The sequence below is a fragment of the Penicillium digitatum genome, chromosome 1 (assembly GCF_016767815.1).
Source record: "Penicillium digitatum chromosome 1, complete sequence".
Lineage (NCBI taxonomy): Eukaryota > Fungi > Ascomycota > Eurotiomycetes > Eurotiales > Aspergillaceae > Penicillium > Penicillium digitatum.
This window is the reverse complement of record NC_089384.1, coordinates 3,267,839-3,285,527: the sequence shown is the minus strand read 5'-3', so window position 1 is coordinate 3,285,527 and position 17,689 is coordinate 3,267,839. Positions and strand designations below refer to the sequence as shown.

Here is a 17,689-nt window from a genome sequence, read left to right as displayed (position 1 = left end):
GCCTATTGTGTACGGGCGGAACTCGTCACCTGAGTCAGCATATGACGACGTTGGAACACCCCCGTATTCGCACAGGGTACATACTTCATAGACAAGTTGTTGTTCGCTTGAATTGTCGAATTTGAACTAATTTTTCTACATTATGTATGCCTGAGGATTGAGCCTCTCTTTTTTCATTCGTTTCTGCCGTTTTCAGTTTCTTTTTGGCTTGAGCTAGTTGGACCTCGCCCTACAAATTCCGTAGGCTGCTGCTCCGTTTCTTCTTCCCACGTTCTATCGGCTGTGGCTGAACATGTCTCCACTATGTTAGGCACATGTGCTTCCTAACGTTCTGTGAAATAGATGTTTCGGGGTTCGAAGGTCCGTAGCTGCTTGCACTCATCAAGAACTAACGATAATAGAGAGGCAAATAGCACTACAAGAAATTACCAAGACGCCGACATCAATACAGAGAAAGTGAGCGACAAAGCAGATATCACAGGCAACAAACATGCTCATGAAATGGAGTCATTTTCATCGAAAAATCGATGTAAAAAGGTAAATAAAGAACTTGACTGGGTACATAAACGGATTCCAACAACGTACTGTAGTGCACGTTGGGATCTAGAAGAAACATCGGGAGTGACGGGGTATCTGAGCAAGACGTCAAGAGATATCAAGTACGACGAAATTAAACCGAAACTTGGGAAAATTAGAAAAAAAAAGCAGTCATTCATCAACATCCTCTTCAAGCACCTCCTTTTTGAGCTTTTTCTTGGGCGCGACTAAGACGAGCAGCCTTGACCAAGGGGGCAAGATGCGATAGTGGTGCGCACAGAGACATGAACGGGTGCTGAAGGGAAAGACATCAGTTTTCGCTTCGAAAGCCATAGGAAATGGGAACTAGTAAATACCTTCAGTAGGTCATGAGCTGACGCCCGCTTCTCCGGGTCAACCTTCAGGGCAAAGTGAAGGAATTCGCGGAAAACCGGTGATAGGTTGTGCTCATCTTTGATGGTGGGTGTTCCGTTCGTAGCAATCAGGTAGAGTGCTCGCAACGGAGACTCTGTCAGGTACGGCGGCTCGCCCTCGATCATCTCGATAGCCATGATGCCTAAACTCCAGATGTCGACCTTGCGGCCATACTCTTTGCGAGTAACAACTTCGGGGGCCATCCAGTACGGGGTACCAACCATGGTGTTCCGCTTGTTCTGCGAGTCGTTGATTTGAGCGCAGAAACCGAAATCGGCTGGAGATTGTTAGCATGATTTTGATACAACACAGAGTAAAACTGACTCAGCTTGATGTTACCATCCAATGCCAGCAGGATGTTGTCGGATTTGATATCTCGATGAATGACACCCTTGGAATGCAAATGCTGGAGACCACCCAGAGTCTAGTCCTAACAGTTAGCATCTCATGGTCTTCTTTCAACGAAATTAACCATTATGTACTCACCTCTCGGCAAACAGCTGCAATCTGTCCCTCGCTCATAATGTTGAAGGTAACCACGTCTGTAAGACTGCCACCTTCCATGTATTCCATCACAACCCAAAGATCCAGGCCATGTAAGAAGCTATCTAAGAAGTTCACGATGTTCTTGTGCTTGCTATCTTTCATGACCAAGATCTCGTTGATAATCAAGTCCTTCTTAGGTTGCAGGTCTAGATTCATCTGTTTGATGGCAACACAGTTGTTGTGAGGATGCTCATACGCTGTGTATACACCACCCGAGGCACCTTGGCCAATTTTGTTGAAGTTGTAGTAAATTTGTGTGGGGTCACCAGGATGACAGATTGACATCAAGCGCGCCCGAATGTCCAAGGCGCTGCTCTGTCGCTGCTGGCGCTGTCTAGGTCTAGCAGCAGGTGGAGCGCGCGTGGCAGGTGATAACCCAGATGAAAGATCTGGCGCTGGAGAAGTGGTTGATGTGGAGATGGCGGGAGTCTGCTGTGCTTGCTGGCGTTGGGTACGATTCCGTTCCAAGGTCTGCTGGGCTGCGGCCATGACCTGCTCCTGTTGCCGCTGGTATTGTGTTGGGGATGCGATGACAGTGGTAACATTGGGGCCGCTGGAGACGCCGGGGGCAGGGGTGGCATTTCGGGAGCTGGAGCGACTGCGGTGTCGCGATGCGGGCACTGGCTCAGATTCCGAGATAGTCGGAGTGCCAAAAGTAGAAGCAAAATTATCCTGGGGAGCTCGCTGCGGGACTCCGTATGATTTCGAGACCAGAGGTTGGAGAGGAGGGCGGGAGGAGGTCATCCCGGTGGGCGGTTTCGGGGGAGCACGATGGGGCATCATACCGCCGAGTGGAGGAGACATGACCGACGGCGGGCCTGCCGGAGGCCCGCGAGGGATTGGCGGGGGGGATCGTGGGTTTTCGAAGCTACTTTCGTGATTTTGTGGGAATCGTGGACTTCCCGGTGGCGATGTTTGATCCCTTGGGCTGGTGGCTTGCGCGGCTTGAGCAGCTTGCGCATTGTCGAACTTGTGCCATACTTCATCATCGCTGTCGCCACGGGTATTTTTTTCGTAAAATCGCATGATATCCATCATAGTCTGCGGGTGCTCCTCCTGTTCCTTCTTCGAGATGCCGTTCTCCTGTAGTAGTCGCTGCCATTCTTTGGGAAGACCGGTGAATTGGCCAGTCTGATTGTCGTAGCCGACGTGGGTCACATGGACCGGGTTCTCTGGAGCCGAGATTTTCATATTGCGACCGGGCGTGCCAAGCATACTGTCCACGAATCTGGAAAAACTGGCCTTTTTGCTTTGTCTCGTTCGGGGAGCGGCCGGAGGATTGCCATCGTCGGAGTTACGTTTGGCGGCATTTGGCGGCCTTTCAGTCTCGCGATGAGCGAAGGAATCCATTCGGTGTGTTAGAGTGGTGAAGCTAGCTGACTGGCGAAGTGAATGGCGTCCGCGGGTATCGGGGCTGGCGTGGGCAGAGCGAAGTCCGGGCGTTTGCTGGGGGTGAGGATCAGTCTCGGCGCTATTCTCATCCAATGCACTAAGCATGCCCCGCGTTTCGTAAGGGGCATTCAATTCATCCGAGCTCGGCTCGTTGTAGGAAAACCGGTTGGAACTGCGGGTGCGAGACCGGGAGGTCAAATTGGAGAAGAAGCCACTTGATTCGTCGTTGGAAGGCGATAGACCGCCACTATTCTGGTCCAGCGATGACGAGGAAGAACCTGGGAATTGGGCGTTTGATCGTGTTCGATAATGCTCGCGACTGCCGCTGGGAGAGGAACGTGGATAGACGGGGGCGGAGGGGGTGCGTTTCAACGATGTGGTGCTCTGATGAGTCCGAAGAATGCGCGAACTGAAGCTAGGGGCTTCTTTGTGAAGTTTGCTAGATGCTCGACGAAATTTCAATGGGAAATTGTCCTGATTCATGGTGGGCAGATTTCTGTCTTTACACGAGACAGATTGAAATTGGGCCGAGGAGGGGTCAGATGCAGGAGGTTTTTTTTATTATTATTTTTTGTGACCAACCAAGTTCACGACCTGAGGGGAATTACGGCCGCGGAGAATGACCGGGTCCCCGAAGGTTCTTGACGATGGGTGGAATGGAAGATTGGAAGGAAATTTGGAAGAAGAGAGGAGGTTGATGTCTAGCACGTGGAGTGTTAGGAAAAGGAGTCGGGTGGCTGGGGCGGCTTGACAGGTTTATGGGGACTTGGAACGGGGTTTGGGATATATAAAGTAGGAACGAATAGCTTCACAATGTTTTAATGTTATACAGAAACAATTTTTTACTAGACTATACTATAGAATCGAGTCAGAGACACTCTACGCGAATAAGTCAAAGAAATCCATCATCATTTAGCCCAGATTATATCCTAAGAATAGAATTGGTCTCAGACTTCCCCGTTTGATATTCCTCTTATGTCAACGGATTCCATGCCAGATCCACTTTAAAATACTAAATTCTACTTCATCTCTGGTATATGTTGTAGTGCAAAGATGTTCTTCTCCGAATTACCACACCACAAGCAAATAGCCTACAAGTCCCTGTAACTCCGTTCAGGTCCCCTTTTTCCCCTGGCAGGTAGAGCCGAACACGTCCGAACAAGGTTAAATCGTACAGGGTTGGACGGGTCAAGTGTGACAAAAAGCAAGCCAACACTCAGCAGAGATTCTTGGGGGTTGGGCATTGGGCTGTTAATTTAGACCCTTGAGCCCTAACAAGAAACCCGCCTCGCATAGATCCCCTGCTGAAATTACGGCCATTCTAACCGATTTGTTGAGTCGTGGGCTTCGGGGTATGTTTCTTCCACATGTGCCACCGTTGGTCGCCTTCAAGATCTCCCCCGCCGTTTGCTACAACATACGTGAATCTTCCGGGCAGACACTATAAATTTGATAATAGTCTGTTCACCTTGTTTCTACTATGCCACTCCCATTTCCTCCTTCCATTCCAACTTGGATCGGTAGATGGCATATCTGTAATATGGCTTTGGCGTTTACACCCCACCCCAAATTAAGACTACTTATGAGAACGGATGAGACCTGGTCCGGGCTCCAAGGGCCTCTTTCGACTGGTCAACTACCATTCAAAGATTGAGTCTTGTCTGAACATCCTCTTCGCCTCACTGTTGGTCCAGTCAAGCAGGACCTAAGATATAGGGCCTGAGACACCGGGAAAAATGGGGTTGATAAATGTTAGTTAATCTGACTACCATGGAGCTTTTTACGCATTCATATCTCAGTTGAACAGGCAAGTCTTGATATCTGCCCTTCGTGATACGATCCGAGATTCGGAGTATTTGGAAAGAGACAAGAGGGAAAGGGCACATCGGTCGAAAATGGGGGTGGTTGCCTGAATTATCAGGCTTCTGAAGCAAGACGAGACCTTCACAGTCCACTACAGAAATGCGCCGGGCTGCAAACATTTCGTTTAGCAGGATAACCCTCAAGAATATCAGTGCGTGCCATTGTAGAGTCTAGAAGTAGTGTGGATGTACTGACATCACTCAAAGAAGCTTCTGTTGAAATTTGAAATGCTTGAACACATTCCTTTAAACAGCATTGGGCAAATTGGTTGGTTATGATAGCATCATAACACGGGCGGCTCGAATGTTCGTGACTCTGCCGTACAGCACTTAGCTGCTTCTCAGTACCCTCTACGACTGCCAGGTTTCATTGACACTGCAGACCACGACAGCTAGCGGTGCCATTGATCCCGTCACCAAGGATGCGCACATTATTGCTGGTGGCTTGAATCTGCCTAGTGGAATCACCTTCTCATCTGATCAGAAGGTTGTCTGTGTCACAGATAATACAGAGAACAGTGGCCAGGCAAAGGAGGGTATCTGGCCTGCTAGTTCGTACGTTGATGTGAACTCTGGAAACTCGCTCTACATGTTTAGTGCTGATCTTCGTCATCAACGAGAACAAAATTTGCTCCGCGCAGTTGAACCTGACCTAGGCAAGGTTCGAGATATGTGAATTTGCAAATCCCAATGACATACGGATATTGACATCTCAGGTGCGTGCTTCTTGATGCTATTACAGGATGAAGGTGCAAAGTGCAACCATATTCTTCGCCCATCTGGCTTGTCTGAACATCTCCTTTCGTCTCCTTGTCCACTCGCATCCCAGTAATCCTGCTTCTTCACTTAGTTGTGGCCAAATGTCTCTTCATTGTTCAATGAGCTGAGAGCATGAATACCTCGAAGGGTTTACTAGGGGAAGGCTTGGAGGTGACCAGGATGGTGAAGCCCCCACTAAAGCTACTTCGATAGATCAGAGCAGTCTCGCAAACGGTCACGAGTTCGAGCAAAATAGAACAGAACGAAAAGCTGTGGCAAGAAGGCTTCCCTCAGGTAAATAGTTATCCCACTACCAGCGACAAACATCACCTGGTCTCCATGGAAAGCTTGTTAATCCTTCGGCGAGGATATGTCACGGACTATGTCTAGGTGTAATGAGTTAGTTGAACGTTTGGCTTAAATCAAATTATCTGGGCACTTGATAGTGCACAAGTTTTCAAGATTGGTAGATATATCACAGGTATCCTATTTCTAAGAACCCACGCAGCTACCGTTTACTCCGAGCCGGGTTGGTTTCTTGTATCTAATCTGTGTATAGGGAAATTCAAAGATACTCTAAATCTTGTGAGGGTATATCGTAAGATGCATCTAGATTAACAAAGAGTGTCCTCGGATGTAGCTTGGAAATCAGTAGTGTACGGGGATTGCTTACATGGCAACCACTTCTGTTTACCTCCAATGCTCTTCTCCCACTCTTTTCTCCACCTTTCTTCATGCCAGCTCTCCTTCCATCAACACTGACACGGCCTAGCTAGGCAGCTCACATGCCTGGCTCGTTTCTTTTGTAAGTGATAGGGCTTCTCTCGTTGCCAGGTTTCCTCGTCTCCTTCTACTGTTGTCACCTATTCAATCCATTTTTTACGCAAAGGCACTCATTTTTAATTAGACTCTAACAATTTTATCATCGACACCTGTAGTGTGGAGTTGTCTCTTCCCAAATTTCTTGTCTGTCTTATCACGCTGCTCCTGCAAAACTGCAGTTCTCTTGTCCACTACACAAGTCAACTGTCTTCACTGGTCTGCTCGTGTCAACCCCAACTTCTCCTTTTCACTTTCCTTGACTCCCACGTTTCTCCAGGTGCCTTCCTTTCTCAAAACACAGCATTATGGCGGAGAGCATCATATCTCCTCAGGCTGTTACTGCACCCGAGGATGCCATAGTCAGCCACTTGTTGTCTCGAGTCTTGTCCGGTAGCAAAATATGCAAGGCAGCAGAACTTGCTGCATTCCTTCCTCGGTGGCTTAGCGAAATCAAAGAGAATAAACCAGTTTCTCCGGATATCCCAGAGCTACTAGCTCATCTTTTGCTCCCATTTGGTACATCTGCTATCCTGGAACACATTGAGAGGCTCCAAGTCCCCGACTCTTTGACCGATAGGCAGAAATGGATGGTGAAACTCCTTGTTCTCATGGACAATAAAGCACATGAAAGGCTGCTGCAGAAGTTGGGATCTATTCCAGATCAACAGATATCATTCGAAGATCTCTGTGAGCAGGAGAACGGTAAAGACACTGTTCATTCTGAGCCTCGGTGAACGATACTGACATGATGGAAAGCTCAAGAAGACAATACGGATGATGATCTCGTCATTGACCCCAAACGAACCCTACAATTTGACTATGACATGCGTGGTGTGATGACTCGGGGCGACAAAGACGCAATGAGAAAGCACACCGACGTCTTTTACGTGACCGGCTCCGTTGCCTGGACTGTCCGATCTCCTTACTGGAATGTCGCCTTGGCCACCGATGATGAAGGTAACCGAATTCTCTCAGATGATGTCTTGGACAAAGTTCTTCCCAAATGGAGACAAATTCTCACTGGGGAGACGATCCCGACCCCGAAGTACGGTGTTGTCGATTCATTTCGTTCATGGCTAGTCAGGGAGGAGAAAAAGGCCAGTGATCTAGGCAAACCTTGGCCCAACCCCCCTGTCCATGCTGTCTCTTCAGCCTCGAATTCTAAGTTCATAGGCCCCAAGACTCCAGAACCATATTCTCGGCTTCGCAGCGTGAATGCAATCCGTCTCTCTCCGCTTGAATCCACCCCAAATGTCACCGACAGTGAACAAACTGAATTGCTCCGAGAAATACTCACGGAGATCAGAGAATTGAAGAATATGATCAGCCAAAATTTTCAAAGGAAGCAAGAGCTCGAGATCGCAGAACGTCAAACGCATGAATATTGGCAACAGGGCTACCCTCCCATTCCTCAAGGAATGCAAGCCAACTATCTCGTGCCGCAACAGGGTCCATTCGACGTTGCTCAACATCATTCCCTCCAACTCGAGTCGGATTGGCAGCGCTGGAACTCACAGTACCAAGACCCGACTACCATGCCAGGCCCGGGAACTGATTCATCTCGTCGTCTCTAGGCTTTTCCATGGCCAAGGTCGGGGTGGCATTCATGTACGCTTTGGTGGGGTAATTGACCCCAAACCTGAAATACAGAGAGACTTTGGGGTGAGGGTGAAGAACAGATGATATGTGGGTGGGCAGCTGTGGCTGTGTTTTGTATTGAACTTTGAGGGATTGCAGCTGTTCCTCGCAGGGTCATCCTGGTGTCATGAATTACCGGAAGGACATGTCTGTTAGATTCTTCCAATGGAACTCAATTTCATACTACTTCTCGTCGTATGTTAACGGTTTTATACCGTGGTCTTTAAGCCACCAGCACGGTTTCTGGTTCACCTTGATAGCAATGCGCGCTAATGTACCAAACATCGATATTTATAAGACGTCGGTGAATTAGGTAGATCTCGTGAGTGCTTGCTATGGTCTAGGAGGGATAAAGAAAATTGGAAAAGAAAAAAGAGAAAACCCAAGCTGCATTTCCCCTGCATCCTTTGCATGTCTTCTTGGCTCTAGGATATAAATTGTTGGCAAAGCTCAACCTTGTCCTGGCATTGTGATGCTAATCAATTAGACCATTTCCCAAGAGGCTCTCAAACCCCGCCCCTTATCAACCCCAGTTTGGCTCCAGATCAACAACCCCGCCTCGCTTTGATGCCTCTCCACTATAGCGGGAACTCCAATCACTATAGACTGAGACTTTGCCCCGCTGAATGTTCTTGGCACGAGTATGATTACTTGAGAGAGACACTACTGAGATTAGGACTAAGGTATCTACATCAAGCTTTTAGGCCTTAAACTAGGGCCCAAAGAGGCTCAAGACTACGGTTTTCCGATGGGGCGATGTACGGTCCGGGTGATGTGTTATATTGGAGATTATTCTTGTGGTGCAGATTGAATGGACCATTTTCTTAGGCCACATCAAGTAAACCCGATCTTTGGCACTTGGGATAATTGACTATCAACATGGCGAAACGAGTCCTAACCGCTGCTTCGATGAGAGTTGACCATCTGCACAGACTCTGACGAACGCGCATGACACGCACTCTTTTCTTTGGCGTCTTCTAATCTCAAATACGGAGTAGTTGAGTTAGTGCCGGATCACAGCATAGAGCCCTCTCAGATGATTGGCTTAGTATCGTCCGCAATCGGTCCACATGGGTGCAGATCACCCACACGGCGTAAACAAGAGTTAAGCCACGCAAGTTAGTGGAACATGATGGATTTCACACTTTTTTGAAGACAACAAGAATTAGGGATGAATTTAAAATTGCAAGATCGACTTGGCCTCTCAAAGCCAATAGAATTCACTAGTGTCTGGGAAGATGCTCTCTCCCTTGCTGATGGGAATGTGGAACCAGCATACACTTGCAGCGAACAATGCATCTTCTGTCCTGTTCCTGACGCTGAGACTGCTGCCGAGACCTTTAGCTTCTAGGCTTCTAAGTTGTATGGTCACCGATGTAGCTCATGTAGGAAGATGTGCACAATATCGAATTGAAGCTAAAACCAATATGTGCTGACTGCGCCTTGCACAATGGGAGACATCCCAAAGATAAAAGAAAAGTCCATATAAGACGGACTACTCCGTAGTTGCATACACTATGCGCCATTGGAAGTCTTTCATTATGCAGAAAACAAATCTTTTTTTAAAAAAAAATCCAAGGGTCCATAGAAGCAGAACTCCTTAGAGCTCGGTAATGCGCACTCCCCTTTCGGGGCCGACTCTATCTAGACCAGACTCAATACTGAGATGCGCCTTACATTGCCCAAAGAGATTAACAGGGGTTAGTAGCTGATGATTGGATCAACTGCTCATATGCGAAATGGTCATACTTCGGGGGCCCAACTCGGGGAGCTGCGAATGGCGTAGACCGAATCAACATAAATTGGACGTGATTCCTTCCTTTGGAGGGCGTGGCTATTCACAGCCTGATTCCATTTCTGTCTGTACATCATGTTTGGTCTCATTCCGCTTCTCTTGACTGCACTCGCCAGCGCATATCCCAACCAGGGTCCTTGCACAGGCAATTGCTGGGCCCATGACCCTGCCATGATCCAGCGTGTGTCTGATGGCAAATACTACCGCTTTTCGACGGGTACTGGGGTTAGTATTCATAGCTCGCCATCAATAAAGGGCCCCTGGAAAGATCTTGGCTCGGCATTGCCAGATGGGTCCACGATTACCGTCGACGGCGTGGACAGCAAAAACATCTGGGTAAGAATGACCGGAAACCCCTCAGGAATCAACACAAAGCTCACCGCTAGCACGAATCACGTTATAGGCCCCTGATGTTCACTACCAGAACGATCAGTACTACATGTATTATGTCCTGTCGAAGATCGGTACCCAGAACTCACAGATCGGTGTAGCAACATCAAAGACCATGGATCCTGGTAGCTGGACAGACCACGGTTCCGTTGGCCTCCCTGCAAACGACAATTACAACCGCATCGATCCTGCCTGGATCACCATCGGTGGCAAGGACTTCATGAACTTTGGCTCCTTCTGGGGCGATATTTTCCAGGTTCAGATGGAGACTCCATTGAAAGTTGGCGGCGCATCTCCCTACCAAATCTCCTGGAATGCTACCCTCAACCACCGCGAGGAGGGCTCGTACGAGTTCAAGCACGGTGACTACTACTATCTTCTCTACTCCGCTGGCATTGCGGGCAGTTATACAAAGACATTCCCTGCTGAGGGTGCTGAGTACCACATTCGTGTTTGCCGATCTACGACCGGTCTTGGTGATTTTGTACGATTCCCAATCTTCTGGTTCATTCAAAAAGACACTCTCACTAACATTTCAATGTTGTAGGTTGATGCTGACGGAAAATCCTGTAAGGAGACCGGTGGCACGATGCTCCTCTCCAGCCACGACCAAATCTTTGGACCCGGTGGCCCTGGTGTGGTCAATGACAAAGACCTCGGAGTGATTATGTACTACCATTACTACCCACTTTCCACCAAGCAGAGCACCACAGAATCCAACAGCGCGAACTACAGATTCGCGTGGAACGCCCTCGGCTGGGAGAACGGTTGGCCTTTTGTGAAGGCCACTTAATGTACAAACTTCTCATGGCTGGCCCACGAGGCCCATGCTGATTCTTTTTCAGTCCTTTCTTTCTTCCTGTCAATAGTTGAGCTCTGTCTATACTGTTGGAGGTATTGCACTCGGTTATACGAGACCCGTGCCGTCTTGATTACTGTCAGGATGCGCTTCTTTTGGTGTGTGGTAATTCTTAGTTGTATAATTAGGCCCTGATTGTCTGATTTGGGTCAATCAATTCCCCGAGATTTGTTTTTTTACAATTCTTCTGCGTTGAAACCCATGTCCATTTGCCTGAGAATGCTATCTCCCCTGTCTTTGGCATTGAATTCCCACCACTTGCACGTCGCACCATGAACATCTCCTTGGTCACATACCCCAAACCTTCAAAATTGGGAGCGCCAACTACAAGATAGAAGCATGCCTGTATATCATTCTCGGGGCAGTTTTCCCCAGTCATCTTGACACGCGTACCGACATAGTTTGTCTCCACCACTCCTACAATCCAACCGGCGAAGCCACACCGGAAAGCAGCCAGGCCCGCATACATAGCCAACTTTCAAGAAGAATCGTTTCAGGTACCTAGATTAGAACTAGCGAGACGTCCCTTTCTGGAGATTGGTAAAAACAGGTATCTACAGACTCCAGGCAGTCGGTTCTGGCTCGTAAAGCCTAGGGCGAGGATTTCCGCAAATTCCCAGCAGGGGTGAATGGACTACCTATTAGAGCTTGGCCCAACGGGCTATTAATCGTTAGGGTTAGAGTGTGCCCATCTACAATGTAGATCACATTAATGGTCACTGATGGTGTTGGTGATTTTTGTCACTTTCATTGGTGACAATGGAGCCACCTATAGTTCCGGACAAAAACCACACAAGCAAAGAATTTCATAGCTGAGTTTTGGATGACCGCTATGCTTGGAAAGGGATGGATAGTGATCCTAAGCAAGAATTAAGATAGAGATCAAACAGAAAGGCACATTAGGAGTACACGTCGAAAGGCCACTCGAGACCTTGCCAGTCTTAACTCCAATCTATGTGACCTAAAAGATATTGCCACAGTGGATAGCCTGGGGATAGATGACATCTGAAAAAGAAACGAACAGATCATCAATTTGTTAATGAAATCTTGAGTCCGCTTGAATGTCATTGAAAGTCATCCCCCTAAAATATATTAGTAGCCACAGTGACGTGCATCATCAATTGGCCACTTGCCGCACCGTGACCACGTGTGGAATCGACTTCTGGGATATAAAATAGTACAAATCATAAGTTGTGAAATGCAATTGAGATTATATCATGGCTTTGCGATAGGGATCTTGCGTTGCAACACGTATCCGAATGAGCGTAATAGCCATTACAGCTATAATTATTGCTCAAATTCAGCTGGAAATGTTGATCGTCAATTTCCTATCTATTCCTATCTATTCCTGTCAATTACTATCGATTACTTTCAAGTCTCATCAAATCCAGAAGAAAAGAGTTCAAGTGTCTCAAAAAAAAAAAAAGCGCTCAAGTGTAGTCACGGACTCGGAGAAAACCCCCCCGGAGACTCGAGCTGGCCTTTTCTGGACTTTCTGGATTGTCCGGGGTTCTCGACCTTTCTCTCACCTCTCACCTCTTCTTCTCTCCCACACTTTCCACGCTTTCTTCTCAGGTGGCTCCTCTCTTTGAGCCCCTGTATCCTTCTTTTTTTTGATACTCGGCGCTTTGCTAGTCCAAATCGCTATTGCATCTTCCTGCATTGCATCCGCACTCTCCTGAACGAAAAAGCTATATATCCCACTCAATTACAAAAGAGGAAGGATATTATATCACCTGTGAGTTATTTCAAAGTCTGGGCATCACCGTTGATTGTAGTCAAGATTTCCGGTGATCTATTGTGATTGCGTACTGACCTGGCCGTGATTGCAGGATCTTGTGCATAGTCCATCTTAACAACCTTGTCTCCTACCCTGATTGACCTTGTCAATCTCCATTTCTTATAATGGCTTCTGAAGCATCAACCTCTGCCAACGGCGGATCCCTCGCTGCCATGTTGGAACAGCAGCACGCCCGCGACGAGGCGCACAAGCCCACTGTGGAGGAAACCGTGGATGAGGAGGATCTCAAACACCCCCCTCCAACCTCGCTGCAGCTTGAACAGCCTTTCCTCGTTGACTCCAATCCTCCCGAGCCTACCATCATCGCCCAAACTGTTTCACCGGTATCTGCCCCCAAACCCGTCACTAAAAAGGCTCCGACATTCGATGTTCAATCCGAAGAACTATTCCCAGCGTTGGGCAGCGGCCCGAAGCCTGCTGCGCCCGCGGCCGCTACATGGGGTGCGAAGAAATCGTCCGCGGCCACTACTGTCGCAAATGGCTTGCCCGCGAAGTCAATGGGTATGTGGATCATTTTGTGGCTCCCCCTGAATCGAACAAGTTTTTTTTTTGACATTGGAACAGAGATCCCCCGTATCATGGCCCTCCCCGGAAAGCACATAGAGCAGCTCCGCCTAGCACCCTCCCAGATGCAACCCCGTGGACAGATGAAGAAGCCTCTGCGTGATATCCTCCGGGATATTTCCCGGAGATCAAAGGCCAATGTTGATATGCGCGGTGGCCCTGGTGGCTCAATCATTTTCGAAGGAAAGGGCTCCGTAGATGCGGTGCGTCAGGCTCTCCGCGAGGTGGCTCAGCAGGTTGGATCTAAGGTATGTGGATTGGACGTGCGAAAGATGAGTTTCTAGGCTCACCCTATTCATTTCAATAGCAATCCGTCCGTGTTCCCATTCCTACATCGGCACGCGCTCACATCATTGGCCGCCAAGGTACCGTTGTGCAGGATATCCAGACCCGCACCGGTGCCCGTGTTCAGGTCCCCCGTGCCGACGGTAACGCTGCTGGTGCCGACGATGATGACGATGATACTATCGATATTTTGATCGAGGGAGATGCCGTGGCCGCAGAGATGGCCCGGCGTGAGATTGAGGCGATTGTCAAGGAGCGCGGCTCAAATATGAGCTTCCGGTTGAAGACCGTCCCTCCTGAGTTCTTCCCTTTCATCGCAGGTGCACATGACGCCAACGTGCGGGCCATTGAAGAGCGCACAAAAGCGCAGATCAATGTACCGCGCTATGATACTTGGTCGAGCCAGGCCCCTCCCCAGGAGGCTAACCCCGGCCAGGTCCAATTCGTTCCTGTGCCTGATAAGCACATTTTGATTTCCGGTGAACGGGCTGCCGCACAGGAAGCTCGAGCTGAGATTGAGCGCTTGGCTGCTCAATTGCACCAGCAGCTTACTCTGCGCCAGTTAGCCATCAACCGTGGCCAGCATCAGTTCATCTTGGGTAATGAGGCCGACGCTCTGCACCGGTTCATTGCACAGACTGGATGCGCCATTGTCCTGCCCCCTGCCTCCGATGAGAGTGAGTTCCTCACCATCACTGGTCCCCTTGACCAGATCGAGGCTGGTATTGAACACGCTATGGATCTTGCGACAAGCATGCAGATGGCTAGCATTGATCTGTCCCGCCAGCACCCCAATGCTCCTGCCGGTTCTCATGCCCACGCAAGCGCTCTTTCGCAGTATCTTCGTCGCCGCCAGATCATCAAGGAACTCGAATCGACCTACGATGCACACATTGCGCTTCCTCCTAGCGTCGGTGGACCTGTCACTTGGGAGGTGTACTCTCGTGACGGCAAGAACACCATTCGTGCCCGTTCCGATATCATGAACCTAGTCCAGGCTCTTCCGCCTTCTAGACTCCGCCACGTCTCTGTCGACCCGTACTTCCACCAGTACCTGCGCGACCGAAGCGCAAGCACCCTCCAGGGTGACTACGGCGTCCACCTGATGGTGCCGGATGACATCAACTCCCCCGAAGTTGTTCTTGTTTATGAAGGCCCCTCCGCAACTGCCTCTCGCTTTGAGATCCCAAGACAGCGCCCCTCCTCCGCTGATATTGCAGCCTTCGAGAAGGGTCTGCAAGAGGCCCAGGAATTCCTTCTGGGTGCTCTCGGAGACCAGCTCGACATTGTTGCGAAGACGGTTTCCGTTCCCGCAAAATACCAGGAGAAGGTCCGTAAATTCATCGCCCGCGAGCAGGAGGCCAAGGGCGAGGACAGCATTCCTGTGCGTGCCATTATCGGTGATGCAAAGGGTTCTCAATGTGAGGTTTCTCTTCGTGGTCCCTCGGCCCGGGTGGCTGAACTAGTCACCAAGGTAGAGGCGTTCGTCGTGGAACAGGAGAAGGACGATCTGGAGCGTGGTTACACCATCAGCTTCGACTTCCCCCAGAAGTACGCAAACTTCCTGATTGGCAAGCGTGGTGAAAACATCAACAAGCTCCGCGAGGAGTTCGATGTTGATATCAAGGTGGAGAACGGGAAGGTCGAGGTCAAGGGACCCAAGGCCAAAGCGGATGCTACTCGCATGCGCATCATCAACATGGGCAAGAAGCTGGAAGATGAGACCACACACATCCTCAAGGTTCCCGCCCAATACCACCGCGAGTTGATCGGCCAGCGCGGAAACCAGGTCAACCGTCTCCAGGATCGTTACTCCGTCCGTGTCCAGTTCCCCCGCGCAACCGTTGCCAACGATGACTCCACGGAAACCGGCAGCGATGCAGGTGGTGTTCGTCCCCAGCGTGCTCAGCAGGCTCCCGATGAAGTATTGGTCAAGGGCCCTAGCAAGGGCGCTGACGCCGCTCGTGACGAGATCCTCAGCCTGTTGCAATACGTCATTGAGCACGGTCATTCTGCCGCCATTTCTGTCGCCCAGAGTCAGGTCGCATCCCTGATCGGCCAGCGCGGCCGTGAGATGGACAAGCTTCGCGCTGATACCGGTGCTCAGATTGATGTCCCTAACGCTAACGATGCGCCGGATGCGTCAGGCCGCGTGGAGATTCGTGTCAAGGGCACTAAGCAGCAAGTTGCCGAGGCCAAGAAGATCTTGCAGCAGCGGGCTAGCGAGTTCGATGCGACTGTGGTCAAGACCATTGAGGTTGAGAAGAAATACCACAAGGCTTTGATCGGTGGGGGTGGTATGTTCTCATGTAACGTAATATGTTTATCTTCATTCACTGACTTAACATAGGTGCCAACATCCGCAAGATTGTCACCGAGGCTGGTGGCCCAACTGACGGCAGTGCCGCCAGAATGGTCCGTTTCCCCCGTCCTGAAAGCAGCGAGTCGACCATCCGCCTCGAGGGCAACGGTAAGATCGTGGAGAGCATCATCGCCGCGATCGAAGAGTTCGTCAAGGAGCGCCAGGACCAGGTTACGGAGATTCTCGACGTCCCCACCGCTCAGCACCGCATGCTCATCGGCCGTGGAGGCGACACCCGCCGTGGAATCGAGTCCAAGTTCAACGTCACCCTTGATATCCCCAAGCAGGGCTCTGGCCGCACCGATGTGAAGCTCAAGGGCCCCAGCAACGCCGTCGAAAGCGCCAAGGAGCACCTCAAGTCCATGCTGAAGGAGCAGCACGCGGAGACCATCGAGGTCCCCAGCCACCTGCACCATGTCCTCGCCGACAATGGACACATCTTCCGCCGCCTGCGCAATGACTACCAGGTCACTGTCGACCACGCCGGCCAGTCCGTGCCCGTGCCTGCTCCCTCCGCCGCCGAGGACACGCGCACCACCGCTGAAGGCACTGACATGCCCCTGATCATTGATGACCCCAGCGTAACCGCCGATGCTCACTCCTGGACCATCGTCGATAACAACTCTGCGGAAGTCGCCTCTAGTCCTTTCCCCTGGGTTCTCAGCGGTACCCCGGAGAACGTGACCAAGGCCCGCGCCGTCATCGAGAAGGCTCTCGCCTCCGCTACCCAGCAGTCCACGACGGGCTACCTGATCCTACCGGATCCCAAGACCTACCGCTTCGTCGTCGGCCAGGGCGGCAGCCAGATCAATGCCATCCGCAAGAAGACCGGTTGCCGTATCAATGTGCCCAAGGACCAGGCTCGGGGTGAAGCGATTCAGATCCGGGGTAGCCTCAGTGGCCTGGAAGAGGCCAAGGAGATGATCCTGGAAGCTGTGCAGAATGGACTTCACGGCGCTGCGCGGTGAGTGGTTATGATTTGCTATAGCGACAGTGGTTTTGATTCGACATAGAGAAACCGACTCTTACATCGCCCTTCTCTGCTTTAAATTTGAGCGAGCGGGAACAGTCTCATTTTAGGTCTTTTTTTCTTTTTGGTTTTTATCCTTCACTTCTTGTTTTCAAACTTTTGTTTTTGGCATCTCTTTCATGAATATTCGGTTTAAAAAGACTTTCTTTTTTTTGCATCTATTGCTTTTGGACTCTTCTCATCCTATTGTGTCTTCTTTTCTTGTAGCTACTTCCCAGATCTGATTCAGATTGTCTACAAAGTGAAGGACCTTAAACGATTCTTCTTTGGAAGAGACAGCGTTGAATGCCCAGGTGGCTAATCCAAGTAATCTGACTCTGTCATGGATCGAACCTCCATTGCATCCTATCCCAAATCTAGCCGACATGCTATGGTAGAAATGAGAACTTACCAAGGAGAGGAACAGGATCGAACGCCATCGAATAGCCAATCTCGGACCCCAAATCTCCTTATCTCGCTTCTAGTTCGGGCTATTAAAAATTACCTAATGTAAAAAAAGAATTGGAGGTTTTGGAGATCTTCCAACGTAGAGATATGTTGGAGAGGAGAGGAGGGGATGCCATGGGGGGTTTCATTCCCAAAGGAGTAAAGGACTCCGCCAGGACTGATCCCAAAGGCCGTAAGCCTGAACGG

The 17,689-nt window shown here is 49.9% G+C and overlaps 5 protein-coding genes across 5 annotated transcripts; 4 read left to right on the top strand and 1 right to left on the bottom strand.

Annotated features, from left to right (window-relative positions):
• Positions 1-727: 727 nt before the first annotated feature.
• Positions 728-3,372, bottom strand: Pdw03_3464 (Serine/threonine-protein kinase ste20; the record flags this gene model as incomplete). The annotated part of the gene is made up of 4 exons (XM_014676678.1): positions 728-832; positions 894-1,228; positions 1,276-1,375; positions 1,438-3,372. The coding sequence occupies 4 exons, from the start codon at positions 3,370-3,372 to the stop codon at positions 728-730; spliced, it is 2,475 nt and encodes an 824-aa protein (XP_014532164.1).
• A 1,479-nt stretch (positions 3,373-4,851) lies between these two features.
• On the top strand, positions 4,852-5,427 carry Pdw03_3463 (uncharacterized protein; the record flags this gene model as incomplete). Its single annotated transcript, XM_066100495.1, has 3 exons — positions 4,852-4,903; positions 4,959-4,966; positions 5,086-5,427. 3 exons carry the CDS (start codon positions 4,852-4,854, stop codon positions 5,425-5,427), a joined length of 402 nt encoding a protein of 133 aa, XP_065955895.1.
• Positions 5,428-6,637: 1,210 nt separating this feature from the next.
• On the top strand, positions 6,638-7,906 carry Pdw03_3462 (uncharacterized protein; the record flags this gene model as incomplete). Its single annotated transcript, XM_014676679.1, has 2 exons — positions 6,638-7,034; positions 7,089-7,906. 2 exons carry the CDS (start codon positions 6,638-6,640, stop codon positions 7,904-7,906), a joined length of 1,215 nt encoding a protein of 404 aa, XP_014532165.1.
• Positions 7,907-9,840: 1,934 nt separating this feature from the next.
• Pdw03_3461 (Glycoside hydrolase, family 43) lies at positions 9,841-10,948 on the top strand (the record flags this gene model as incomplete). Its single annotated transcript, XM_014676680.1, has 3 exons — positions 9,841-10,101; positions 10,169-10,639; positions 10,703-10,948. The coding sequence occupies 3 exons, from the start codon at positions 9,841-9,843 to the stop codon at positions 10,946-10,948; spliced, it is 978 nt and encodes a 325-aa protein (XP_014532166.1).
• Positions 10,949-12,919: 1,971 nt separating this feature from the next.
• On the top strand, positions 12,920-17,106 carry Pdw03_3460 (RNA binding effector protein, putative; the record flags this gene model as incomplete). Its single annotated transcript, XM_014676681.2, has 5 exons — positions 12,920-13,316; positions 13,380-13,627; positions 13,687-15,961; positions 16,015-16,990; positions 17,040-17,106. The coding sequence occupies 5 exons, from the start codon at positions 12,920-12,922 to the stop codon at positions 17,104-17,106; spliced, it is 3,963 nt and encodes a 1,320-aa protein (XP_014532167.2).
• Positions 17,107-17,689: the final 583 nt, after the last annotated feature.